This window comes from Podarcis raffonei, chromosome 1 (genome assembly GCF_027172205.1).
Source record: "Podarcis raffonei isolate rPodRaf1 chromosome 1, rPodRaf1.pri, whole genome shotgun sequence".
Classification (NCBI taxonomy): Eukaryota; Metazoa; Chordata; class Lepidosauria; order Squamata; family Lacertidae; genus Podarcis; species Podarcis raffonei.
The window spans coordinates 136,710,781-136,737,978 of NC_070602.1; the positions used below are offsets into that span (position 1 = coordinate 136,710,781).

At 42.7% G+C, this 27,198-nt stretch overlaps 1 protein-coding gene across 7 annotated transcripts in view; it reads left to right on the forward strand.

Moving 5' to 3' along the window:
• The first annotated feature begins 272 nt into the window (after nucleotides 1-272).
• The window catches only part of IKZF2 (IKAROS family zinc finger 2), a 107,781-nt gene continuing 80,855 nt past the window's right edge, over nucleotides 273-27,198 (forward strand). For 2 of the 7 annotated variants that reach the window (XM_053364523.1, XM_053364541.1), the window contains exons 1-3: nucleotides 1,754-1,889; nucleotides 3,380-3,428; nucleotides 3,954-4,058. In XM_053364523.1, coding sequence (XP_053220498.1) covers nucleotides 1,887-1,889; nucleotides 3,380-3,428; nucleotides 3,954-4,058 — 157 coding nt within the window. In that variant the 5' untranslated portion in view covers nucleotides 1,754-1,886. Of the gene's footprint in view, nucleotides 580-1,582; nucleotides 1,681-1,752; nucleotides 1,890-3,379; nucleotides 3,429-3,953; nucleotides 4,059-27,198 lie in introns of those variants that run through there. The other 5 variants (XM_053364551.1, XM_053364572.1, XM_053364532.1 and 2 more) reach the window with 4 other exon arrangements.

Here is a 27,198-nt window from a genome sequence, read left to right on the forward strand (position 1 = left end):
TCTTCCCGGCGCGCCCGGCCGAGGAGGCTCCGTGATCTGGCCGGCACCTCTGGGTGCGGAGGAGCCGCCTGGCCGAGGCGCGGGCGGCGCGCGCGCGGCGGGAGCAGCAGCAGCTGAGCACTTGTCCTGCAATCGATTGCCGAGTCTGCTGAGCGGCTCCGCCGAGCGCCCGGCGACGCGCCCGCCCGCCCGCCCGACCTCGCGCTCCCGCTCCCCGTCTCCTCCCTCGCCGGCGCCTGGCGAGAGATGTGCGCCGGGAGGATGTGTGCTGCGCCTGTGCGCGCCTGAGTTCCCGGGATCGGTTTCTCGGGGTTTGACCAGCTGTCCCAGGCTAACCCTGCTCTCTGAAGATGGAGGAAGTAAAAAAAAAAAACCATGCAGGATTACCCTTAGCTACAGATCCACTGCCTTAGTTTCCATAACCAACTGCGGCGCGCAAACATACGAGCGTTACGCGCAGGAGGAGAGGAGGAAAGAAAAGGAAAGAAAAGGAGGGAGGGAGGGGGCTTAAAGAAGCTCATTAACAAAACAAACAAACAAGGGTGATGGAACTGATTTGCAACATGCTCTGCTGCTGAGGTAAACCTTTGCTGGGGGCGCTTATTTTGGTGGGAAGGGGGGGGCAAGAGCAGCTCTGCAAAATCTGTGTGCAAAACGCGACCTCTGTCTTCCGTGCATCTTGTGTGTGTTTGTGTGTGTCTGTGCTTGGCAAAGGCGAGGGGGAGCGGGCCGGAAAGGGGAGGAAGGTCTGTCAGAGCAACGCGTAATAACGGAGCATCTCCGGAGCCCCGGGAGTCAAATGACTTGTTGCTGTTTTTACCCGCTCCCCCCCCCGCAAATATTTATAATGGTGCAGGAAGGCGAAGAGGACTGTATGATGATGATTTTTCAAAACATTCTTCTTCAGCGTAGATCGAGCGATTCAAGAGACCAAAAAGGCAATATCTATTAAAGCATAAGTCAGGGTTTTTTTTTTAAAAAGCAAGGAATCTGCTTTCTTGGGTGCTCGATTGATTAGTCAGCCCTCTCCCCCCCCCCCGCCCTCATTCTTTGAAACTGACAGGGGCTTGTCACCGTTTGCAACTGTCTCCCATGCAAGATGCATGCAAGGAAACCCACGATTAAAGATTTCTCCGAACGCAAACGCGGGGTTTTTATGGCATGGCACGCATTGCATTTGAAAACGCAGGGCTTAAATTACTTTGACAGGTTCTGCTATGGACTCGGGAAGGAGCACAGAGAGAGAGAGAGAGAGAGAGATGAAATTAAGATCTCCTTATTTCGCCCAGGGCCAAAAAACAGTTCTTGTGAAGCTGGCCTTGGTTTCTTGCTGCTTGGCTCCCTTTCCCTTTTAAAACTCCCTGATCCACGCCTTCCAAGCACCCCCTTTCTTTTCCTCCAAGATTCCCCCCCCCCCGATTCTTAAGGAACCGGTGGATCAAGTTTTCTCTCGTCTAGTTAATCGCATTGCTTGTCGCTTTGGCTGACCTCTCTCTCTCTCTCTCCTTTTTGTTCTTCATCTTTCCTGAAAGTACGTGCCATTCCAACAAAACCATCCTGGGGAAGGGGGAGGAAAAAAGGTGGGTGGGGAGGACAGAGAGGGAGAGAGAGAGACGCTCCTTTCTCCTGCCTTGTGCTTTGTTTCCCCACCGATCCATTTGCTCTGAATGTGACCTACCTGTAAGTTTTCTTCCTCTTCCCTTGAACTCTGGAGGCGGGGAGGCGAGAGGGAGGGGGAAGAAGAAGAAGAGGAGGAGGAGAAGAAGGGGCTGGATCATTTCAAAACGCTTCCCCATCTTGCCTATACCTCCAGTGCATCATAATCCCCTCTGTCTCTTCGCTCTTGGCAGGGAGGAGGGGTTAGAAGCTGCCACCAGAAGCCAGAAATGGTGAACAAACTTTTATTTTAATCATAGAACTTTTTCTCTCTCTTCTCCCCCACCCTGTATATTTCCTTTCCTTTCTTCCCATCTCATTGCCTGGGATAGTATCTCACCACCCCACCAAAAGCTTGTTGTTTTCAGACAACTCCCCCCCCCACTTGTTACCGGGTGTGTTACCTGCAGGAAAGGGAAGATAAGGTAATTTTGAAGAGGCAGGAGGGCACGGCGCTTCTGCTCAAGCATTTAGAGCTGGTGTGTTATATTTATTATTATTAAAGCCATGTAGGCAAGCATCAGTTGGATGGCAGCTTCGCCTGTTGAAATGTAAGCGTTATGTATACTGAGTGTCTTAGGAATTTGATCTGCAGTTTGCAGAGTGGGGGAAGAAGGCAGAGAAAAGTGTATATCTTATTTATTTATTTAAAAAAAAGAGGGGGATGAGGTGAAGGGAAGTGGTTTAGGAGACAAGAAATGAAGCTGCCTGTTTTCCAGTAAGTAATGGAGAAATTCCAGGAGCTGGGTCTAAATATACTTGGCGATCAATACAGAAATGGCTCATTGTGAATAATTTAACTGCTTGGTGTAGCAAGAGTTTTGAAACTAAAGGCAAAAGGGAGCTGGGGACTGAGAGGAAAAATTGAAACTCTTCTTTTGCCATTATTTCCACACACACCCTTCATTTTAAAGTTTCCTCTTAAAATGATATGGTGATGATGACCAACCTTTTCATTTCATTTTATTTTTAATCAAGTCTTGAGTTAGTGGGAGTCATCTAATACAGTGACTTAGGTTTCTGGAAAGTAATAGCTTGTTCTCTGCTAGTAATGTGCTTCAAGAAACTTTTTGAGATTACTACAGTATAGAGCATGTGGTCCGAAAGTATTTTGGAAGGGGCTCCAGGGTTGGCTAGAATAGATAAGTTAGAATGAACTGGACCCTGGGTGAAATAGTTGCTGCAACTCTGCTTTTAAAAAGTATGGACTCACCTACTTGTTCTGAAGCCGAGGACACCACGGAACTGCGGTGCAGGAAACCTTGCGGTGCCGGCATCCCACAAGACGTTCAGCTCAGTATCCCAAAGTTCTCACTTGGCAGTTAAGCCCCCTGAATTCAGTCAGACTTACTAGCAAGTACACTGTGGACTGAAGAATAGGAGGCTGTTTACTGATAAAGCATTGGCATCTTCGTTGAAATACACCCGACACAAACAGGACTTATTTAGAAACAGGGAAACGGGGATTCAGGTGTGTGTCTGTTTCCCTCCCGCTTTCTTTCTTCTGCACAGGGTTGTTTCTGGCATTTAAAGTTTTCTACCTGCCTCAGCACTTGGATGCCTGCAGGAAGATCCTAGGCAGAGACACTTGTGCTGCTCAAACACTGATTAAATTGATAACAGCAGCAGCAGCAGCAGAAAATGGGCAAATGGCTTAGGAGCCCAGATGTTTAATAACTGACAGAGCGAGGGCAACTTTGACAGTGTACTTTTTGCCTTGCAGCACTGCACTTTGACTATGGAAGCAGAGGCTACTGATGGATACATGCCATGTAAGTATTGCTTTTATTTTCTTTCGTGCCTTTTGCCACTTAGGGGCCACAATGTTCTTTGTCTTCTTATTGAATTCATTATTTTAAGGCAGCATGGGTTGGGTGACTCTTAATACTAAATACAGTATTGGGCACTTCAGTGTAACTGCACATATGCTTTGGATCTGTGCATTGAAGGGAAACAGGGTGGACTGTAACTTTTTCATGTGTGTACTCCATATGTTTTTAATGCTTCCCTGTGGGATGACATTCTGCTTTTAAAATTATACATACTATACAAAGTCAAGTAACTGAGTATGACATGAAAAGGGGTGTGCGTACAGAGTGATATCTGTCCCAGAGCAGCAGCTAATATATTTTGCCGCAGAAAATGACCCTTCCTAAGCTGTGGAAGAATCTAATCAGGCTGGGAACTGAGTTTTCAAATATAATCTCCCCTCCTCTTCGCAAGCACATGTTCTTACTTGAACACAAATGTCAATTTTCCTCTGTGAAACTGATAGAAGGTTTTCTTCTATGGAATAGGTGACAATGAACTTTCGCCCGAAAGGGATCACTCCAATATGGCAATTGACCTCACCTCAAGCACACCCAATGGGCAGCATACCTCACCAAGTCACATGACAAGCAGTAAGTCACCTTTCATACAGCTTTTGCCTAGCAGGTTTATCAATCTTGTTCGATCTACGTAGTTTGCAAATGCAAGAAGAGAGGACAGGACAGATTTGTTGTAGTTCATGCTAATGTCTTGTCTAAATCTGAGCTTGATTGCCAGTCTCAGTTATTCCGGGGGGGGTGGGCTAGTACTTATCTGAACCAGGTAGGAAAAACCTAGGCTTTGCTAGTTTCTTTTGTCATCGAAGCAGTTTTTAGGCATGATTCCAAAGCAAAGGCAAAATGAAGACAAAGAGCCAAGAATATTCTAAAGCTATATTCAGTGAGCTGAATGACTGAAGGCTTGACAAACCCCCAACCGTATTCTCTGTGGCTGTTCTGTCTTCCTTTCACTGCCTCTGAAATGGTATTATTTGTAATAACTTTCTAATTGTTGAACCACTTTAAACTTTTTAACTTAGACTCAGGCTTCATACACACTATGCCTTTAAAGCACATTGGAAGCACATTTCCCTCTGCCCTCAAAGAATTCTGGGTGCTGTAGTTTATTAAGAGCTGCTGGGAATTGTAATTCTCTGAGGGGTGAACTGCAGTGCCCATAATTCTTTGAGGGAAATAATGTGTTTCAAGACCGCTTTAAGTTTGCGAACACTCCATACCTTTAGAGTATTAAATACCCACTGGATGTAATTGCATGAGATGATTTTATTTTTTTAAGGATTGTGGGTTGCTTTTGATGTTGATTGGAATGTCTTAATGGACCTTTAAAACTGAGAAACTTGAATTTACAACTTTGTTTTCCATCTGCCCACTCTTACTGTGCACTTGCTTGGGGATTCCTGCAAAGTGGATTTTTATTTTTTGCAAATAATGCTCTGCTAGGAAGGTGAAGCTTTAAGAATGAACTTGTTGTAGTAATAAAGTATGATCTTCATCTCACCGCTGGCTGAGAAGAAGGTGTTACACTCAGGCTTTTCTCCTGTCCTCCGGGAGGTTATGAGTAAAACACAGGTTTTATGAGCCTTTTAAATTGAGAGTTACTATGAAATATCCAATTATTATATATACGTTGCAAAAGAATACGATTGCTAGTACTCTGAACTGAACTTTACATGGTAGCTTCTCATAATTCAGACATTTAGACATTTCCAAACCTGTGGAATTGGAGTTCAGATATGCATTTTATTGAGCTATGAAACTTTACTGCTCACTTCCTTCATTTTTTTCTTTCTTTTTTTATCAATGATGAGAAAGAAAACTCCTGTTTTATTATGTCGACAGGAATGCTTGCCCAAATTAGGCTGCAGTTCAGTGAACACTTACTTGGGAGTAAGCTTCACTTAACTCAGTGAGACTAGCTTCTGAGTAGGCATGCAAAGAGTACACTTTTAATTGTTGGGTGAAAATGAACATATTGAAATCGGGCAGTTGCTGTTTCATAGAATGTTATCATCTAAATTCAACTGTTACCCTGTGCTACCCTGTTAACCCAAACCAGCAAGTACAATGCATAATTTTGTCTAGATTTAAAATAGATGGCTGTTCCAGGATGGTGGTGGTGGTGGGGGGGAGATATCTTTGTGCCTCTGACTTGGCCTGTGAATACAGACCCAATTCTGTTGCCAAGCACCAGGGCTTTTGCCTGAATACAGAGGACTTGGGGTTTGAACCTCAAAGCAGTTTATTCTGAGACCTTCACTAGAATCTTCCACTGATCTTAGGTGCCCCAGCCACCTGCACCAGAGATCCTGTTGACAGTGTGGAACATGCAGAGGGTGCTGTGCGCACAGCAGCACCACAGATCTTTTGAATTCCCACGCCTGCATTTTCACTACCATTGGCACCAGGGTCTCAGTTTATGCGGCAGGGGAAAGGCCAGGGGGATGGAGTTCAGGAGGGGCCATTGAAGTGGAGCATACCTGAGTTGTTGCCTCCTGTGATCAGGAGATAGAAAGGGCCACCAGTTTCTAAAGCTCTGAGCATTTGTAACTTCTTCAGGTTTATCAACAGCAATTTGTGTCCATGGATTGGTGTTCTGATGAAAGAAGCATATTTGTGTGTGTGAGTCGCAACCAAGTTGTGACTGGGGTTCTCTGCAGGGTTTACTGTAGGTACTTTCTTTCTCCCATTGTTATTTCAATAGATCTTCTGCATTTTCTTTGGAGAAGATGCCCTGGATAGCTCAGCTGGTTAGAGTGTGGTGCTGATAACACCAAGGTTGCAGTTCGATCCCCATGTGGGACAGCTGCATATTCCTGCATTGCAGGGGGTTGGACTAGATGATCCTCAGAGCCCCTTCCAACTCTACAATTCTGTTAAAACCAGCTAGGTGGCAGGGCTTGCGTATGCCTGTCAGATCCCTAAAAATCTGTTCCATCTGAAGCAAGGTCTCCACAGAAACCTCCAGAGAGTCCTTCAACTGGCTTCTTTGCTGCTGCTATTTTTGTTTTCTCAACTTCATATTTAGAAATGAATTGTTTGAAATTCTATCCTACTTTCTCCCAAAATATGTTTAAAACAAAATATAATGACATGTAAAACTATCAAGACACTAGAAGACAGGATGCTTGCTGAGTGCATTTTGATGCATGATACATTGATACAACGATACATTCTGATACATTGTGTCGCTGGCAGGACTGGATGATATGTGGTTTTCAACATTGTGATATATATCCAGCTAAACATCACAATATATCGATTTATCACAATGTCTTAAATAAGGATGGAGCTATGTGGAGGCACTGGCTGCCTTCACGGTTTTTCTTGCATCAAGATTTTTGCATAACACACACACACACACACACACACACACACATCATCATCATCATCATCATCAGGCCAAAAATTATGAAACTGAGATCATGATATGGACTTCAAACTGGTTTTGGATTCTATATATGTATATTTGCCCAGCCCTAGTTTCTGGAATCTGGACCTAGGCAACAGGCAATAGTGGTGGGGTTAAAACTTTCTCAGACATTCATATTTGGATCATTAGGCTCACCTGGTATGGATGGGCTTATGGATTTGGGCTGTTTCCTATGCAGCATTTCATGCACTTGAAGGCAACAGAAACTTCTTTGTGCTTGTTGCATTTCTGACCTGTGTTGGCAACTTAGTCCTGTGCTGAAAGGCTGTCTCATGCTGGTATGTTGCATTAATACAAGAATTGCCAAACATTTTGGATTGAACGGTTGGGGTGGATTTGAATTTTGAGAGAGTTCTGGGGGCACCAGTCAAAAAATGGCTGCCATGGTGGGGGTGTTGGCATAACAGTCATGATGAAGCTTTGCTCATGATCATATTTCCATATGAGAAAAGTTCTAACCTTTTGAATTTCTGCCTAGAAAATAAGTGCACCAAGGAGAGGGGAATACAGCAACTCTTTAGGAATCCAGAGATTCCTATTGGCTGGTGTCCAAACAAATCACTCATCCATCACCCCGGGAGCAGCACAGAAATCCCTTAGGAAGGTTCCTGCACATTTTGCTTCATGACTTTCTTTCCAGGAGGGCTGGAGACTTCCTTTGGGGAAAAAATGAAAGTTCAGAGTCTGGGAGCCCTACTTGGGGTCCCGCACTAATGTGTGTGGGACTGAGAGCTTAACTTTTTAACTTTAAAAGAAGATTAAATGCTATATAGAGCTGTTTTTCCTTATCTAATGCCCACCCCCACCCCGAAATCAACAGTATTGATTCTGTTACTCTTCTGGGACTTGTTCCTCCAAAGTATAATAGAAGCTTTTCCACTGTGGCTTTCCTGAACAGATCAATTTAGGACTACACCCCTTGCCTCAGTCTGGCTGTATTTGTATCCAGTTGAAACAAGGAAGAAGCCCATAACAGGCAATTTTCTTGGCTTTTTTGTGTACCGTAAACATTGTGTGTACCAGACAGGAGAGAGAAACAACTGCTTTCGAAACAAGCCACTCTCACCCAACTCTAGTAAAATTACATGCTTGGGAGAGAGGGTTTTTTCCCTTCATATTTATTAGCCTGTGGCAATTCCAGGTGAGTAAGACTTGGCTAAACTACTAATGATTTCAGGTTTGCTTCCAAAAGGTTGCAGGTCAAATATTTTTGGCACATGTTGCGTAGATGTCAGTTTCATCTTTTCATTACCACATCTATAATTACATATAGCATACATAGATTATAGATGAAGCCAAGAGAGCAGTGATATTTGCAACATGAGATTGTGTCTGCTAACTAACAATATTATATATACTGTGCAATATGTGTCTCTGAGAGAGAAAGAGAAAAATACTGTGTATTCTTTGGTGGGTGATCAATTTGAATACCATCTTGAAAGTTTTATAAGTGAGTGCTGAGAAACAAATTTAGTGAATAGGCACTTTTATCCAGCTTCAAGCCCTCTTGGCAGTGGGAGCCACTGTGATGTTGCAAAAGGGTTTTGGGGCACATTCCCTGCTTCTGAGGGGAACCAGCCATGCTCATACATGAAGATTTGGCACTCTCCTGTTGGCATGGCAGGTGTCCTAGGCAGCTGCCTAGCCTGCCTCTGTAACTGACCTCTCCTTGCCCTAGACCAGGCATAGGCAAACTCGGCCCTCCAGATGTTTTGGGACTACAACTCCCATCATCCCTAGCAGGACCAGGGATGATGAGAATTGTAGGCTCAAAACATCTGGAGGGCCGAGTTTGCATATGCCTGCTATCCCATACTGCTATCCCAAAAGTATGCCTTTTGCCCTGTACCCAAGGTGAAGGGCTGGTGAGACTGTTGCTCACCCATGTGATTTATCTATTTAAGAGAATTCTTTTTTTTTATAAAGAGAATTCTAGGCTGCATTTTTAAACTTTTATTATTAAGATGTAGAAAGGACAACGGAAGTAGTAAGTTGCAATACAATAACTCTGAATGTACTTAAGGGGGAAAAAACACCAGTCACTGGAATGGTGAGAATAAAGCAGCGAGGGAGTCGTAAGGCAATGAACGAAACGGAGGGACGTTGTCTTGTTAATCTGGGTCGGGTGTAGCAGGGCATGGTTTGGGCCGACCAGACAAACAAAGTCATATGTCATTGGTTGCCAAATGAAGTCATACTTCACAGGGATAAGTGGCTTCATATGTTGCTTGTCCATAGCCTTTAAGTGGCAGCAAATTCCATTAGTTTAGCAGTCCCCTTCAGAACCTTAAGATGATGGGTCAATTTTTCAGAAGCGACTAGGGACAAAGCTTCCCAGCTGTTCATGGTAACAACAGAAACATGCTTCTATCCCTGTGTTACTGTCAGTCTAGTTACAACTAAAAGGAAAAATACCAAAGGTAATTATGCAGAGGGAGGTTGGTGTTAATTCCTGATAAAATTGTGAGAAGAAACAATTTGGGGTCTAGGACCAGTGAATGCTGATTCCAATTCCCTTAAGAATTTGTGCCCAGAAAGTAGCCACTAGGAGACTGCCTTTTAAGTAACTTCAGGAAGTGGGTGTAAGGCTGTAACACACTCCAAGTGAAGGGAGTGGGCATTATTAAAACTCTGAATGGTAGCAGTCCCTCGCTTTCTGCCATTCATGCATCCATTAAGACTGCCTCTGTAGAAGATTCACCACATTGACTGAGCTGCTGTGCAATGCTGGTGTAACAGGAGGGCACTGTTTGTGTGATGCTTGTGTCCTGTGCCCACCCCACCCCACTCCCCGCCCCCAGTTGCACCAATAAGCTATTTTTTATTTGGGGTGATTTTGGATGCTTTTGTTTATATTCTGTGTGCTTAGTGTATGCAGCAAGCTTATGCTCTTTCAGCTTCCAAAGAGAGAAATACAAGTCACAAGTATATAGTCACTTGTCCTATTTTCCTCAGAAAGAAATCACAGATGTTGTCAAAATACTTAAAATAATTTTTTTACTGATAATTATTTTTAAGACACATAAAGTTTATTTTTGACAGACTATATCTTAGTTCACTCTCACCAGGTAGCAGTGATGTTATCTCTGTGGTATCCAATATGGTACTTTACACGCAAATCTACAGATAGATGTACATGTCTGGAACGGCACCCTTGGAAGCAACTAAGCTGGCAGGATGGTGGAGAGGAGGGTTGTGACACAGTGGCCGGTATTCCTGAATGAGACTGATCCACTGCAATCTGTGTTCCGATCAGGTTTTGGAACTGAATTAGCCATGGGCGCCTTGATGGATGACCTTCATTGGGAGAGAGACGGGGGAGTGTGACCCTGTTACTTCTGCTCAGTCGCTCTGTGGCTCTCAGTACCATGGTCTCCTTTTGGACGGACTCTGTGGGATGGATGTCAGAGGCACTGGGTTACAGTGGCTTCATTCTGTTTTGGCAACTGCAGCCTTGGTTTAAGGAGCCATTTGGTGCCTAGCTCGTATATCTGAGTTTCTAACACTGCTGTTGAGAGTGGACAGCAGGAGGTTTGGAGCAATGTTTCTTAACCTTAGAGAAGATTGTTCACCCTCCCTCATATTGTAAATGATGACTGTATTTTATTGTGGGAAAGAATGTTTTCCCAGGTCAGATTAGTTTGTGACTAGAGTAGCTTGTGACTTGTCTTGGTGATTTTGGGTCAGTTGATGCTCTTTGTTTTGCTGTAACAGTTATCAGGTGTACCAGTTCCCCTCTTGGTGCCTTGGCCTAGTTCTCATTGAGGTGCTGAGCCTGGATCTGGGCTGTACCACTTCAAACTGCAGGTGGAAAGTCACACGACTGAATGGTCCTCCACATCAAAATCCACAGTGCATAGGAAACTTTGTGCCCCTTAACATACTATTTCCCCATGTGCAGGGAATGTTTTGGAATGGAAGAGAGTGTAGTCATGTGAGTTTCCACCTGTCATCTAAAGTGGTACAGTCCAGACACAAGCTCTCTGCTTCAGTGGCCTCAACTAATGCCATTTCATCTGTTTTCATCTGGGGTCCTGCCTTTTTGGAATATGTTGGCTTTAAACAGACTTCATCCATTCCAACTTTGGAAAAATAATTAAATATCTAAATCCTTTCCCGGCCATTAGTTAACTGCACAATAATATAACAAAGCTATTTTTATTTGGTGCAGTGGGTCTTAACAGCCATGATCCATTTTTTCCAATCTATTGCCCATCTTTCCTATTTTATTTGTCACTTTGTTTAATATTGACAACTTTAATTGGTTGTAAATGTCTGTTTGCAAACTTTAATTAGTTATAAGCTATGTTTGCATGTGTACTATGAATCCTCAATTTTATTGCAAAACATATTGGATAATGTTGATTGAAAGATTAAAATGCCAGGGTACTGTTAGATTTTGTATGAACTATAAAATATCTATAATGGAATAAGTATTTTGCAAGGTTGTTCTGATCAATTTGGACTATATATATATATATTCTAGAGCTGAGCTGAAGTGTTCTGTTCTGATTTCTGAAAAAAAATAATGGCAAGGAAAGCAAAGGAGTGGGGGTTGGAGGACGGAAGACTGAAAAACCCCAAAACTGTTGGAAGGTGGGTGGGGGAAGATGTAGCTTAAGTCTATGTGGTGGCAGTGGTTTTAAAATTTTGTTCTTCAAATCTAGAAGCTCTGTCACCCCTTGAAGCAGTAAAACTGCAACCCTCAGCCCAGCAGACTTGCCATTTTCCTTGTGCTTCTATCAGTGACACGTCAGACTGTAGCATCATCCCAGTGACATTCTTTAATGGGGAAACAGAAATGATAGCACAGTGCAACTGCCCACTGCCACGCTTCATTCACATGTAAGCCTAAGCCAAATCATAGCTTTGCTCCTGGTAGCTGGAGCTTTGGTAGAAGGAAGCGGCTGTGATTTTTGCTCCTGGTGCCAGTGTGCTTGCTCATTCATGCTAAACCATAGTTTCGCTCACCCACACCTGCAGAGTGCACAGGGCCCTGACTCCAGTTCTGCAGGTAGCCTTCACGTCCACAGGGGAAAGGCACTTGCAATAACTGAGAACCATTCAGGTCTTACCTCCCATCAGGCAACACCTCTGGCAGAACTGTAGTGGTGCCTCCACTGTAAATGGTTGAAACTCAGAATAATGCTGTTCCAGGGGGAAAATCATTGCAATTTAACAGTAGTTTGAAGTTTCCAGTGCAGGGTTTTGAAAACAGAGGAGAGGTAATACTTGGTAGGGCGGGGGGAGGATGAAGAACTGTGAATTAAAGTGCCATTCTGGACCACCATCTATCTACTTTCTAACTTCTGAGAGCCAGCAGGTTGTTTTACAGATGCTACATTGCTGCGTCTGGTGGCTTTCTCCATATGGCAAAAGACATGCAGTTGATTTCCTTTATGCTACTTGTTTGTGGGTGTTTAGCAGGACTGTGGCGAAAATGACCTTATTTTGCATTGTGAGTCCCTGTGCTGGAACTGCTTGCCTTTTGGAGTCAGCAGGCACATGGAGCGTTTTGGAGAAGCTTCTGTGTGGTTGCTGTAATCTGGCCATTGGCTATCAACTTCCATGAGATAATCCTTACATGCTTTCCAGCAATTCTCCTGCAGAAACAAAGAATAAAGGTTTGGGGCTCCCTCTACTTTTTTTAAAAAAGAAAAATGCTGAAATTTAACATTTCTTTAAACTGAGCTAGGCCATGGTCCAAAACAGCACAGTAGCAACTGGTAGCAGGTCTCCAAGGTCTCAATCCTTCCCAGCTGTGGCACCTGAGATCCTGCAACTGGAGTGTGGGCTTTTTGCATGCAAAACCACCTTCCGGGCTCTACCTCTGAGCTCTGGGCCTTCCCTGCCGAAGGGAATAGGTTCCATTCTTGGGTGGTGATCCTGCCAGTATGCAAAGTATACACAGCCCTCGGAAGACTTCTATACGTGCCAGTTACGTAGTTGTTAGACCACTCTGCTCTCTTGCTGAAGGTTACAATGAGGGTGGAGTTGAATCATTGGTTAATCTGCGGCAGAACTATTATATTCACATTAATGGCTTTTTGGGGAAGATTGCTTTGTAATAAAGCACAACCTGTCACACCCTCTCCTCCCGTATGTGTGCATAACAGTCATCCTGTCAGTTTCTCCCACACCCTCTTCAATCACCTGGAGGAATACCAGGTAGCTTGCTGTTCATTCAGCTTTTTAAACAGCTTCCTTTGGCACCTTAGGCAGCCATGTTTGTTTCTCACACACCTGCCCTGAGACCAGAAGTGAGCCATGCTATGGGGGGGGGGGAGTGCCTGAAGCAAAGAAATGTAGCAAGGGTGGGGGCATTATTCAGCCCTCCTCGCCTGCAGGCACAGTGTTGTTGTGAAATGTAGCCTCTTCATTGTCTCAGCGTGTGAATAAACAGACATCAACCACCTCAAGCTTGGACTTCTTCCCAATGGGTGGCTCCTAGCTCTACCCAGTCAGTACTCTAAGCGATAAGTGAATTTTCTCCAATATTTGGAGTCTTGCCCTTTAAAAATGTACAAATACTGTCCACACCAGTGGCGATGCGGCACACATTCACTATAACCCTTGTGGTTGGTGCCATTTCAGTACCTTGTTTATTTTTGGCACTCAGGTGTTCTGTGATATGTGTGTGCATGAGAGAGACCTCTAACATTTCCTCCTCTTTTTCCAGCCTGTAAGACTTTGGTGCTTGCGAGAAACCTGCATGCTGTTGATTTTTACCAAATGGCTTTACTAAATTCATTTCCTGCCACCCCCCCCCCGGTCTCTAAAGGGCAAGGTGTCTCATCTAGTTAACATACAGTTATCTGCAGCTGCCTTCCTTGAAGGATCCTTACACCAGACATGACTCATCCAATTGGCATATGACATGATTCCACTTAATTTGCATACTGTAATTGTACAGCATTGTTGTAAAACTTGTTTGAGACTATTTCTTCCCTCACACCATAAGTTTGTCAAATTTCATTACTGGGTGTAATGCTTGTTAAATACAGCTTACTAGTAATAGATGTGAAATTATATAGTATGCGCGCGCACACACACACACACAAATAAGTGCTTGCCTCTTTCTCACTAGGGCATGCTTTCAGGTTCTCCCATTGAGCATGCAGTCCTGATTACAGTGGGAAATCTAGTAACAATATTAAAACAGTTTTTTTCTTCTTTTTAAAAAAGTTTTTATTGAACTATTTTCATGGATGACAAAACTACATACTTCAGGTTAAGAACAATTTCAGGTTAAGTATGGACCTTCGGAACGAATTAAGTACGTAACCTGAGGTACCACTGTATAGTATCTCTGTTTTCAGTTCATAGAGTTTTCTACAGGTCAGTTACATCTGGTGTGAGACATTAACACAGTTTTTCTTCTTAGCGCTATATCTTTGTTAGTCTCACCACCTGCCCTGCTATATCCTGTCTTCATGTAAAAAAAGGAGGAAAGGCCTCTTAAACCATGCTGCAAACATGACTTGCTCTGTGGATAACTGTACTTCTGTTCTTTAAACATGAACTTAAAACTCCCCAGCTCATGCGAGTGGTGTTGGCCCTAGGATTTCACCGGGGGGCAGGGGAGTTCAGGCACAGTACTCTTAAGTGAGATCTAACCTGGAACAACATGAAAACAGAATTCCCATGGACTGCCTCTGTTCTTATTGCATGCTCTATGCAAGGCAGAAATAGTGATGCCTCGACCTGTCTTGAATGTCCAACCTTGCCTTCCTCTCGAGTCAGCACTGCCAGGAAGTGAGGTCTCATTGAAATCCCTAGGGTTACTTCTGAGTAGACATGCATATGATTGCACTGCACAACTGTAGTTAGCTGCATTTAATAAGGGTTTGCATCCTAGTAAGCCTGCTATGCTTGGGATTGCAGCCTAAGTCTCATTTAAAATATTTAAAATATTGGACTTCTGAGTAGACATAAATAGAATTGGGCTATAAATCTACTTCTACATAGCGGTTGTCCACCAAAGCCCTGGAAAGGGGGGAAGGCGGGGCCTCCATATAAACGATTAAAATGGCAAAAGGCTATACAGTGGCAGTTGGGGTTTGCCACTTTAAAACAACAGCAACATGGGTATGTACCACTGTGCTTGAATGATATCATGAGATGCTCTCAGCTTCAAGTTATTAAAAAATGAAAAGAAAAAAAGATAAAGTGCCAGCAAAATGGGGTGAACAAGTATCAAAGTGATAGTAAAAGGTAAAGGGACCCCTGACCCTCAAGTCCAGTCATGGACGACTCTGGGGTTGCTTACTCATCTCGCTTTACTGGCCGAGGGAGCCGGCGTTTGTCCACAGACAGCTTCCGGGTCATGTGGCCAGCATGACTAAGCCGTTTCTGGCGAAACCAGAGCAGCGTACAGAAATACTGTTTACCTTCCCGCCGGAACGGTACCTATTTATCTACTTGCACTTTGACGTGCTTTCGAACTGCTAGGTTGGCAGGAGCAGGGACCGGGCAACAGGAGCTCACCCCATTGCAGGGATTCGAACGCTGATCTTCTGATTGGCAAGCCCTAATGTGCTCCACTTGGGTGCCCATGCCTTTCACGCAGCTAACTTTCACAGTGCATGTACAACATGTTTGAAGTGGAAAGAATGGAATGTTCCCAGTGGGAAAAACCTTATGGTCTGGTTCCTCCAGTAGAAGTGCTACAGTGAGAATGTCCCTCCAACCGAAGGGCTACCTAAGAAAGATACTCAGACCTCTGCAACAATCTTCCATTTATTGGGCTGGGGGTGGAGAGATGATGACATAGTTGCAAAAATAAAAATTATAGTGCAGTTGTGAAAGATGTAATTAGGAGGGGTGTTCACCAACCACAAGATTCCGTTTAGATCCAGATTCAGCGCAAGGTGCTTCGTAGCTTGCTCTGTTTGACTCATCTGCCCAAATCTGCTCCGTTTCCTCTCCCCGCCTTCACTACTGGGAAATCAAAAGACGTCTATAACCGTTTTCCTTTCAACAGAAATTGGCGAATTTGCAATCATGGTGGATAAAACCTGCCAAATTACTGCCAAATATGGTCTGGGCTTTTGAACAGGACCTTTTTAAATTCTGGTTTTTTGTTTTAAAAAGGAAAAGTCTCTAAATTTATTGTTTGGGGGCAGAACTGGATAAAATTTGCAGACATTCTCATAGCATGAATCCTGACAAATTTAAAATGGGCATCTGCAGTGGTTTACCAACAAGGGCAGCTATTAATTTGCTGGAATCTGCTCAGTTTCCCCCCCTTTCTGTATTGGAAAGCCAAAAAAATGACTATAACTCCCCCTTCCACACCTTTGCTTGAAGTGGATAAAATTGCATACATACTAGCGCTTGCAAAGTAGATGACTCTTGCCAAATTACAGACAGAGGTACAGGAGCTTTTGTGCTGGGCACCTGTAATAAGTCATCTTTTCCAAAATGAAACAGTCTCTAACTTTTTAATTCACAGCTGTCAGCCATAATGGAGCCCTTTCACTGACCTCTCTCCATTTTGGCATCTTCCTTGAGCTTAGAGCAGACACGTGTTTTGCTGTTGCAAAATTCTTCCCACGCCCAGGTGCTCTTCCCCTCTCCAGATCCTGGTGTTTTCCTTAAGCTAGAGACGCAAGTTTGATTTTGCAAACTTCTAGTAGTTTTCCCTGCAACATCCTGGCTTTAAAGCATAAGCTTGGAGACATAATTTCATGTACAGTGGTACTTCGGGTTACAGACTCGCTAACCCGGAAGTAGTACCTCAGGTTAAGAACTTTACCTCAGGATGAGAACAGAAATCTTGCTCCGGCAGCAGCCGGAGGCCCCATTAGCTAAAGTGGTGCTTCAGGTTAAGAACAGTTTCAGGTTAAGAATGGACCTCCTGAACAAATTAAGTTCGTAACCCGAGGTACCACTGTATATTTCTCTGCAGGCCAGGTCAGGTTGGGATCTTGGATAAGGACTATGATACTGGTTCAGGACCAAGTTAGTGGTCCTGCAGCTGACGTAGAAAAATACAAGTTGTCTCAGCAATACCTTGGGGAAGCTGCCAGAGCTTTATAGCCAGGGCTAAGATAACCTAGATAGAAACTTCACTTCCTGAGTGCTGCATCTGGCTCGTAAAAGGGTTTCAACCTGTTGGGGTGGCTCCTTACACTGTTCCAGATCTCCCAAAGAATCTGTGATCCGGTTGTTGGAGTCTGGTAGCAGAGGAGTCCCTCTAGGGTTCAGGGGATGGAATATGAGCTCTGGTGCCATCAGATTGACACTGAAAGGCTGGAGGTCGGATCTATCTTATCCTTGGAGCTATTGCTGTTGAATTGACCTGGTTTATACTTTTCAGGCTGAAACATGGACCAGAACACATTTATCCTTTAGTTTTTGCACTTCTCTGAATTTTGTGATTCAGTTCTCTACTCAAAAGCACTAGAATGCGTATTTTAGGTAACAATGCATACGAAATAATGTACTTTGTAAAAATAAAACGAATAACATAATTTTTTGTGCATTAAAAAACCACAGGCTGATGTGGAACCATATGGAACAGATGCATGAATGAACACATGTGAAACTAATTAAATATCTGCACTGCCTTTCTGTCCAAATGAGCCCAGTACATCAAAAAAACCCAAGCAGTAAAGCAATACAACTAAAATAAAATTTACAAACATTTTTAAAACAGTAAGAACAATTGAAAACGTGTTCGGAACATGTATAGAAATATGTGTACAGAAATTTCTCTATAGTTGTTAAAAGATAGCTGGTCCTTGGCTACAGGCTCAGAATCCAAGAGACAGGGTGTAAAGGAAGCATCAGTAGGGAAGAAAGAGAAAAGCAAGGTTGGAATAGCTGCTCCATTACTGGCCAATGGAAAGAGCCTGGGGGGGCCTCCCTCCGCCATGATGGTCTTTCTGGGAGGCAAGGAGTGCAGTCTTATGGTGGCCCTAGGTTTCCTGGACACTAGCTGAAGCCCTACACTTTGATTTGAAGTTGGGTCACCTGATATCACCGTGACATCAGGAGATTGGCAGGAGGGCAGGCTGCCCCCATGTCAAAGTGGCCCATGAGGTCACTCGTTTCTCTTGAAATTTTTAATCTGAAAAACCCAAGCAATATGATCTTTCCTGTGGAGGACACAAACTTACTAGTAAATATATAGATGTATCTTTAAAGCACCATATGATGTTTATGTTTCTGCACATATTGGATTTTTCTCTCAGTGTCATGTGTCTGTTTTCATCTGGATTTAACTTTGTTTTGTAACTGAAGATATATTTAGGAATATGCAAGTAGTTGCTGCAGAATGGCTTGATGGTCACAAAAGAGAACTTTGGATGGGTGTAGAACAAAGCAGAACTTCTTCATGAGGCCCTCTGTAATCATAGTGCTTTCTCCTTATATGCGTCTCATTTCCCACATTTCTTCTGCTACTACTGCATCAAGACTGTCAGTTTCTGCAAAAGTTTCAATGCTGACATAAATTTATAATCAGTCATGCACTGAGCAATTTTAAAATATACATTTTTATATTTTGTGTATTGGTTGTATAATTTATGATGCATGTGGTATCTGGGTTGCAGGGCAAGTATGTTCATCCCAATTGTGATTAGCCTGGTGTCGGGGCGTTTACATCAGATTTCCTCAGTACACCTTTGATAAGGAAGACTGCCTGCTGTGGAGATTGCCTAACTGGAATACTAATGTCAACACTGATAAATATCTACTGAACAGAATTTGTGTGGGAGTAATAATTCAGTAATAAAATAGGTCAAATTAATTTTACTGCTTAAGGGGATCTCTTACAATAACTATTTTGTAACGCTATCTTTGACAGCTTGCTCGGTGTTACAGAGTAGGTAGAGCTGGGATAATGTGATATATTTCCAGCTGTAAATGAGCTGTTATAGCAAGGTGCCTATTGGTTGATGGTTCAAATAATGTCTTTCTGCTTTTTGTAGGGTCCCAGGGGCTCTTGGTACTTTATTTCCTGCCATTTTGTAAGGAGACACAAGATATAGAAAGTCAAGTCAAGTAAAAAGTTACTAAATAATACTGAGACTATGAGAAAATGAGCAGTGCAGTCAACTAACAGCACAATCTAGAACATGTCCACTCAGAAATAAGTCCCACTGAGTACAGAGAGCTGAGATATGACTTTCAGAGTTAGACAATTTCTCTCAAGGTTAAGTAACAACAGGGAAGACTCACACACTGGGGATCAGCGGAAAGAGTTTCCAGAGTGACTTGCGCCTCAGCATTGCTTTTTTTCTGGAAATTAAGCACCGCCTGGTCTATATTCTCTCTTGGAAGTCAGTACTAACCTACTTGCTTGGATCCATCATGTGCTAATCTTTAACATTTTGAGAGATTACTTGCACATATTCTGCAGTGATAAAAGGAGTAAAACAGTGAGGATCCTTCCTCCATTGTGCTTTAAACTTCTTCAGCATCTAATTATCTCTTTCCTGTGGACTTCTTGTTTCTGAGGTACTTAGACTTTTTTATTATTCATTCTTCTCTTCCAGTTCCTTCTCCATCTGACTTGAATAGAATTTAACTTGCTAGAATTTCTGGCTCTTCCTATTTCCCCTTTGGTTGTGGAAAATTTCTTCCTTTTAAAAGTACCCCATGCCTAGCCTTCTGCCGTGGTGCAAGACTTGTGAATGTTTGCATTATTCCCATGGGATTTACAGAAGTATGCTTTGACCGTGAAGTTACATTTAGAGTTGGGGATTGTCAAGAATGTGCTATTAGAAAAAATGACTTTTGTCACACACAAAAAGCAAGCAGAAGCCACAGGTGACCTGTGTGGAAAGTAAAGGAGATGTTCTGCAACCAAACCCCCCTGATTGCAGAGGCAAACTTGCAGTCTTCACATAATTGTACTTAGGAGCGTAAAGACCACTTGTATAAGTCAAGTTCATGAGAAAGCAAAGAAATAAAACATAAAATTGTTCCAGTGCCTAGTTTAGTTACTGAAGATATTTTGAACCTGCTCTTCATTGTTTTCTGATTCCAGGGCAGGTTACAACTTAAATCATGACATCAAAATGCAGATAAAGTACATCATAAAGATATCATTTCTTTACAAACCCAACCCAAAAGGGGTGTTCAGCCCCTTTCCAGCAGAAGAAGGATGAGTAGAGATCAGAGCAGTCTTATATTTCCAAGGTCTGCTCCCTCATGATTGTTCAACTATATCCCAGTGACTTCATTCTCCACTCCCCTTAGGGAGTCGAAGGGAGTGTCCTTTGAGTAAGGGAGGTTGGGGTGGCAGAGCAAGTTTACCATTGCTAAAGGTGAAGCGCCAATGTCTCAATGTCACAAAGGCCAATCACATATAGTTATGTACTGATGTCATTAAAGGGAATGAAGCTCATGAGAATTCGGTCACAGGTGCCTGTATTGGGGTCAGATATTCTCAGAAAATGTAAGCGCTTTTTAACCATCCTTGAAAAATTAACAAAAGGAGCTCCCGTTGATTGCAGCATTTTGCAAAACTGCCTCCTGTCCTGAATTTGATTCTGCACTAGTCAGGAAAGATACCTTTTTTTACATCTGAATCTTGAACTATACAATTGAACCTTGAGGGCTTTTGTTCTTGTTAATTTGAAACTATAATCCTTGGGCCTTAGTACTGTAATAAGGACCATTAATTGTAAATGTTCTGATGATGAAGATAAACAGTCCCCATCCTGCAGTATCCACAAAAGGGGCCTTTCCTGAGGTTTTGCAGAACAAAAGCATAATAATTTATTCAGTTAAAAACTAGGTAGTGAATGGAGTTTAAATGTATAGCCCTATTGATTCAGGTGAAGGCATCTAATCTCAACATCATCTTCTCTGGACCTAAAGGGAAGCACACTTTGGTCCTATCCAAAGGTAGGGGCTTTTGTTGTCTGTGTGTGTGTGTGTGTGTGTGTGTGTGTGTGTGTTTATGTATGTATGTATGTATGTATGCGTGTGTGTGTGTGTGTTGTTACAGTCTATTGTAAAACTGCCTTGGGGACCATTTGATTGAAAAATGGAATATTAATCTTCTAAATGTTGTTTCCCACACTTGCCTGCCATATATTTCTTGAAAGCCCACAAGGAAAGGAGAGCAAGGCTAGAACTCAAAAGTTTTTTGCCCACCAGAAATTGGAATTCAGAGATAGACTACCTCTGAATCTGGAGGTTTCATTTAGTTACCATGTATTCACCATGAATTTGTCTATTCTCAGTACAGAACAATCTAACCGAGTGGCCATCACCATTGTGTGTGACAGAAAATTCCAAAAGTTAATTATGCATAGTGTGACAAACTAATTTCTTTTTCTGTCTTGAATCTCCTCCTGGTTAATTTCATTGGCTAAGCACGACTCAGTTCTGTATTATGAGAAAAGAAGAAAAGTGCCTTTTTCTCACCTGACATAATTGGTTGACACCCCTAATTTTAATGGTTAAATGCCCTTTAAATGCCTTGATTGTATAGACCATAATTAAAATGTGTTAACTGTTATCATACATGTGTTACATTTTTCTGTGCTTGCTGTCTTACATGAGAACAGTTGAGGTGAGTGAAGATACTGGAAACCAGAGTTAAAGCCTGGCTGTAACTTTTGTTCTTCTTTTTTAAGCAAAAAAATCTAGAAGCAGCTCTTGCGGTGGGTGTCACTAGATGGCAAAGACATGCTTGCCCTATTTAATGGGTAATTATGAGTTCACATAATCACCTTTCTAAAATTTTCAACCGGATACCTTCCTTATGCAACCTTCTTGCAAAGATATGTGTTTCAGCTTTTTACCTATAATAATAGCATATATTTTAGATGTGTTGCTGTAATGTGGTTGGGACAGGAGAAATAGAAACACAGCCATTTCCCGGCAGATAGTAATAAGATTCCCCCCCCTTCCCTCAGGATGCTCAGTGCGCTGAGAGAGGTTTGTAATTATTATCCCAAGATTGATGCTTTTGGCGGGAGTGTAAATTTTGTCCAGTAGTAATCCATTAAGAAATCAATAATCACCCTACCCTGAAATGCAGTTTGTTTTCCTGCTTGTGTATGAACACCAAGGGCCCCCCCTTTCTTCTAAGTCAGTGTCTTGGACTTTGTCAGAGAAGTGATGAATACAAGAATGGTCAGCTGAACTTAAATAATTCTGAAACCTATTTAGTTTCTAGTTTTCAGCCTTGTATTTCTGCAGCGATTGTTCTAGAAGAGGGATGAAGAACTTGTAGCCTTCCCATTGTGCTGGACCACAACCCTCACCATCCCAGACCATTGACCATGGGGGCGGGGGCTAAGTTGGGACTGGCCCAACTTCAGAGGGGCCATGGATTCCCCAGCGCTGAGAGACTGGGATTGCAAGTTCTCCCTCCACTTGGGCTTCTCCCAAATCGCACCCACCCCCTTCCTACTCCTTGATTTGCCACCTTGATGTCCTGCTCTAGTGCAGCAAATTCCACTAGGGTTCACAGTAGCCAAGAATAATTACTGGTGCTACTGTAATTCATCAGAGATCTATTGATCAATGCAGTGCGATGAACTAGAGGCAAAATGATTTTTTTAGAGAGGTTTGAAAAATATTTTCAGATGAGCTTTTATTAAAGCATATCACATTCAGTCAATATTAAAAAAAAACAAGAATAAAGCCCCCAGAGCACACCAGGCGTTCTTAATTTCCAGTGTCAAGTTTGCTTTCATTTTAGCAATTACACAGTGAACTCTCTGTAAGATGCTTGCACCAGCAGCTTAGAACTCAGACCCATAATAGAAGAAATAATAATATTTGACATTTATGTAACACATTTCAGGTGTTCAAAGTGATTTATATCTCAGTTGCACTCTTTGGAGCTTTTAAAATATTATCTGTAAGCTGCTTTGAGTCTGGGAAAAAGGTGGGATGATGATGAATAATAATAATAATAATAATAATAATAATAATAATAATAATAATAATATGCCCCATAGAAAAAGATCTCTGTGATTCTCAGGATTGCTTTCTGTAATTCCATTTGCACATTGCAGTGCTGACTCAGCAGGGAACATGGCTTGTTGCCCTATGGATAAGAGCAGAGTAAGGAATTGGGTAAAACAGAGCAGATATTGGTAAAGTAGGCCAATTTCTAAGCCATCTGTAATTTTCCCAGGATTCCTGTACTGCCACTGGTGAAGGTTTTTATACCTGTCAAGGTTTTCATGCACGACTCCCAGAGCCATTTTTTGTAGTCCTGTGGCTGTATATATCAGAACATTATTCAGTTTTCTAGATAATTTCCCATGAAACAATAGGTAACTGTTTCTTTATCTCTTGCCACTGTGCAGAGGAATGCTTGTATTTGGCAGCTAACTGGGCACTCTGAAATGAACCGAGAGATGCTTGATCTCAAACTAAAGTTCTGTGCATGCATTCATTTGGGGTAGATAGGAAGAGGGGCCAGAACGATGCCACTGATCAAACGTCCGTGTGTTCAAGTTTCCATTGGCACATTTGGACTGTGATTCACACCTGTCACAATGGGGGGTATGGGTCTTTATGCATGGAGCCCCCTCTGCAAATGGCATCTTGAACACAGGCAGGTTTGAGCACAGGGCCAGCAAGAACAATCCTTATCTTCTCTCCCAACATGTTAATTTCCACATGAAATGGATGCACAGAACTCATGTGGTCTCTGATTAACAAGGAAACCCCTTGGAACAGCCCCCCATGTGTACATGTAAACAGTAAACAGCCTAGATGCCCAGTGGCCTCAACCTGGTGCCTTGGGCTGCAACTCCCATGACTCCTGATCGCTGGCCATGCTATGTGGGGCTCTGGAAGTTGGTCCAGCCCCATCTGGAAAGGACCAGACCTGTTGCTCAGTGGTAAAGTGTCTGCTTTGCATGCAGAAGGTCCCAGGTTCAGTCCTTGGCCTTTCTCAGTAGGGCTGGGAGAGACTCCTCCCTAAAGGCAGCTTCCTATCTCCCTGTGACCTGGATTAAAAAATGGGGGGGAAAGAAATAAAACCAGCCATATGGTGGGCTTATTCCTCCCTCCTTAAATATTCTGATTGCTCATCCCATGCACACATTCATACGTCTGCTTTGCTCTGGTTTATGCAGCGGCTAAGATTTCTGTTTAGTTTTCAGCTGCTGATTAGTGTGTTCCTCTAACCAAACCAAGAATGGTTCTAAGAATGGAAACAACTAATTAAACCACCATATAATAGGGGGGCGCGTCAGCTGAAAGCTACAGATCTTAAGGGGCATCTTATTCTAGGCTACTAGTTCTAAAGACTGTTGTATCAGCATTTGTGCCTCTGTGTTTAATTCTTCATTTCCCTCCCACATCTCAAAATGCCCTTCAACAATTAATCGCAAACCTACAAAATAAGCGTGAAGTGAATAGCAATGGTCCTTAAACAGTCATGGATGTTTCGTTAGTGCCAGTCTGATTATGAAGCAGGGAGACATGATCCAGAGCTTCCCTTGTGCTTGATCCAGAAGTTGCAATCAGTGCAGGCCTTGTCAGCGTATAACACCTGTGCTTGGAGATCTGCACCAGTTGTTGATTTTCTACCAGGCCAAGTTTGAAGTGTTACTATTAGCATATAAAGCCCTTAACAACTCAGGACCAGTTTACCTATGAGGTCACTTTATCCCTTGTGTGCCTGCTCTGACCACCTTGATCTGCAGAATTGGCACTACTTCAGGTGCCACATAATACCTGCTCCTCTTTGTAAGAATTTGATCATTTAGTGTGGCAGCGCCTGCATTTTGGAACTCCTTGCCTATTGAGATCAAGCAGGTGTCTTCGCTGTCCTCTTTTCAGCACCTGCTAAAAACATTCCTGTTTAGGTAGACCTACCCAGATGCATAGACAGTTGAAGTAATTTTAGTATTTTAACTTTGTATGTTTTAAAGCAGGGTTGTAATTTTATATTGGTTTTACTCTTATCTTTTGTAAACTGCTTTGAGACGTTGTTGTTGTTGTTGTATAGCAGTGTATAATTTTTTATGAAATAAATACAATAAATAAGTTATGCAACACAACCTGTCCCACAAAACTTGATTTAAAAGCCTCTTCTGTGGCAGCCTAACTAACATTTTCTTTACTTTTCTATTTACTTTTTATTTTTTGTAAATGGATGGTTATGCAGAAGGTTGGTTCTAATTTTTAACGGATTTTTTTTGTAGCCCTGATGGTTAAAACCCACCCTTAATGCCAAATTTAATGTGTCTTGCTTGCACTCTCCTTAGCCACCCCCCCCCCGGCCCTTGCATGCTGCCGTTAACAACTTTAGATTCTCAGCAAACCATACTTTGCAGTTTGTCCCAATGGCCAATGTATGGTTTGTGCTTTCCTACAAACCAGGATCAATTGCAGTACTCAAGGCAAGGGCAACGCATAATTTAGTGTGGTGTAAGAGTATTAGACTGCAGAGACCTGGATTCAAATGCCCCCTCTGGGATGTGGCTCACTGGGTGGCCTTGGAACAGGAGTTATCTGTCAGCCTAATATACCTCAGAAGGTAGTTGTGATGATAAAAGGGGTGTGGGGGGGGGAACATGTCTGCTGCTCTCCACACCTATATATTCAACAACAACAAAGGATAGTTTGGATGAATAGTATGGATGAATCGGCAGACTCGTTTGACTAAGACCGGAAGTTACTGACTGTGGTTCACAAGGGCAGGAGGGAGCGGGAGATTGGCCTGCGTGAGCCTCAGACTTGACATTGCAAACCATGTTTCAGCATTTGATCTCACCTTCCCCAGCCTCCCCCAAAAGCACCAAGATGTAGAGGTTGTAGGTTTTGACATTTTGAATTCTTTCTTTCCCTGCATTCCCCCCCTTCCTTCTATGCTCATAACATTATTCTACATGCTTAGCAGCAGCTCCTGGCAGGCTGAATGAATAGACAAATCCTCCAAATGTGGGCTTATCAATTATGGTTGTTTACTTGCACATTTACTTATTTCCTCCTTTTACTTTGAGCATTGCATTTGAAGTTTCTGGATGAGCAGTTAAAAGAACTCAGAGCAGAGATGCATAAAATGGCAGACAAAAATGAACTAGACGAAGCTGAGACTGAAGTGGACACTTGGAAAATGATATATAGTGGTACCTTGGTTTACGAACTTAATTCATTCCTGAAGTCTGTTCTTAAGCCAAAGCATTCTTAAACAAAGACGTGCTTTCCCATAGCAGCGGGGGACTCAATTTACAAATGGAAAACACTCAACGGGAAGCGGAACATGTTCAGCTTCCAAGGCAAAGTTCACAAACCAAAACACTTACTTCCGGGTTTGCAGCATTCTTAATCCAAGTTGTTTATAAACTAAGCTGAAATAAATAAAAAAAATGTCCAGTAGCACCTTAGAGACCAACTGAGTTTGTTCTAGGTATAAGCTTTTGTGTGGTCTCTAAGGTGCTACTGGACAATTTTTTTTATTTATTTTGACTGTGTCAAACGGCTACCTACCTGAATCTATAAACTAAGCTGTTCTTAAACCAAGGTACCACTGTAGATGGGGGACTGCCAGAGTGGGAGAGTGGATGCAGTGGATGCTGAATTGCAGTGGACCTCTGCTCTGGGTCAGTGAAGGGATTGTATGCAGATTAAAGTGATGGTTGTTTGGCGAAGGACCCTGTGGGAGAGGAAGGGAAGGGAAGATCTCCCTGGGTGGGAGGCTGGGAGAAGAAAGGGAAGCTCCCAGGTGAGAGCTTGTTTTGTTTATTGTATTGTATATGAAAAGCCTTAATAAAATATGTATTTTTTAAAAGAATTTGAAGTTTCAGTGGTGATTCACTTGTCATCCAGGCAACCACTGCAGCATCTTATTAAATGAGGCAAACAGTTAAAAAAAGAAAGAAAACTACCTAGTGGGATGTTGGCCTGCGTGTGTGTGTGTGTGTGTGTTCTGTGTTACAAGTTAAGTCTCTGTGTTTTGGCTCAGATGAATGAGCAGTGGGGTTTAGAAGACTGGTAAATGTGTGCATTAACTCTAAAACTCTTGGGATGTTTTCAAAGCTTCAGTCACTAATCCTGTTACAAGTAATGGGATTTGTGAATGTAACTCCCATGCAGGACTGTTTTTGAAAATGTATCGTTAAGTGTCAAAAAGTTTCAAGACTGATGTTTAACTTTGCACATGATTTTATTACCGTATTTTTCACTCTATAACACGCACCAGACCATAACACGCACGTAGTTTTTAGAGGAGGAAAACAAGAAAAAAAATATTCTAAACGAAACAGTGGATGTATGATTTTTGTGGTTCATGCTATGGCCACAGACATGTGATCTGACAGTGAATTTGGAGTAGCCCAATGCAAAAAT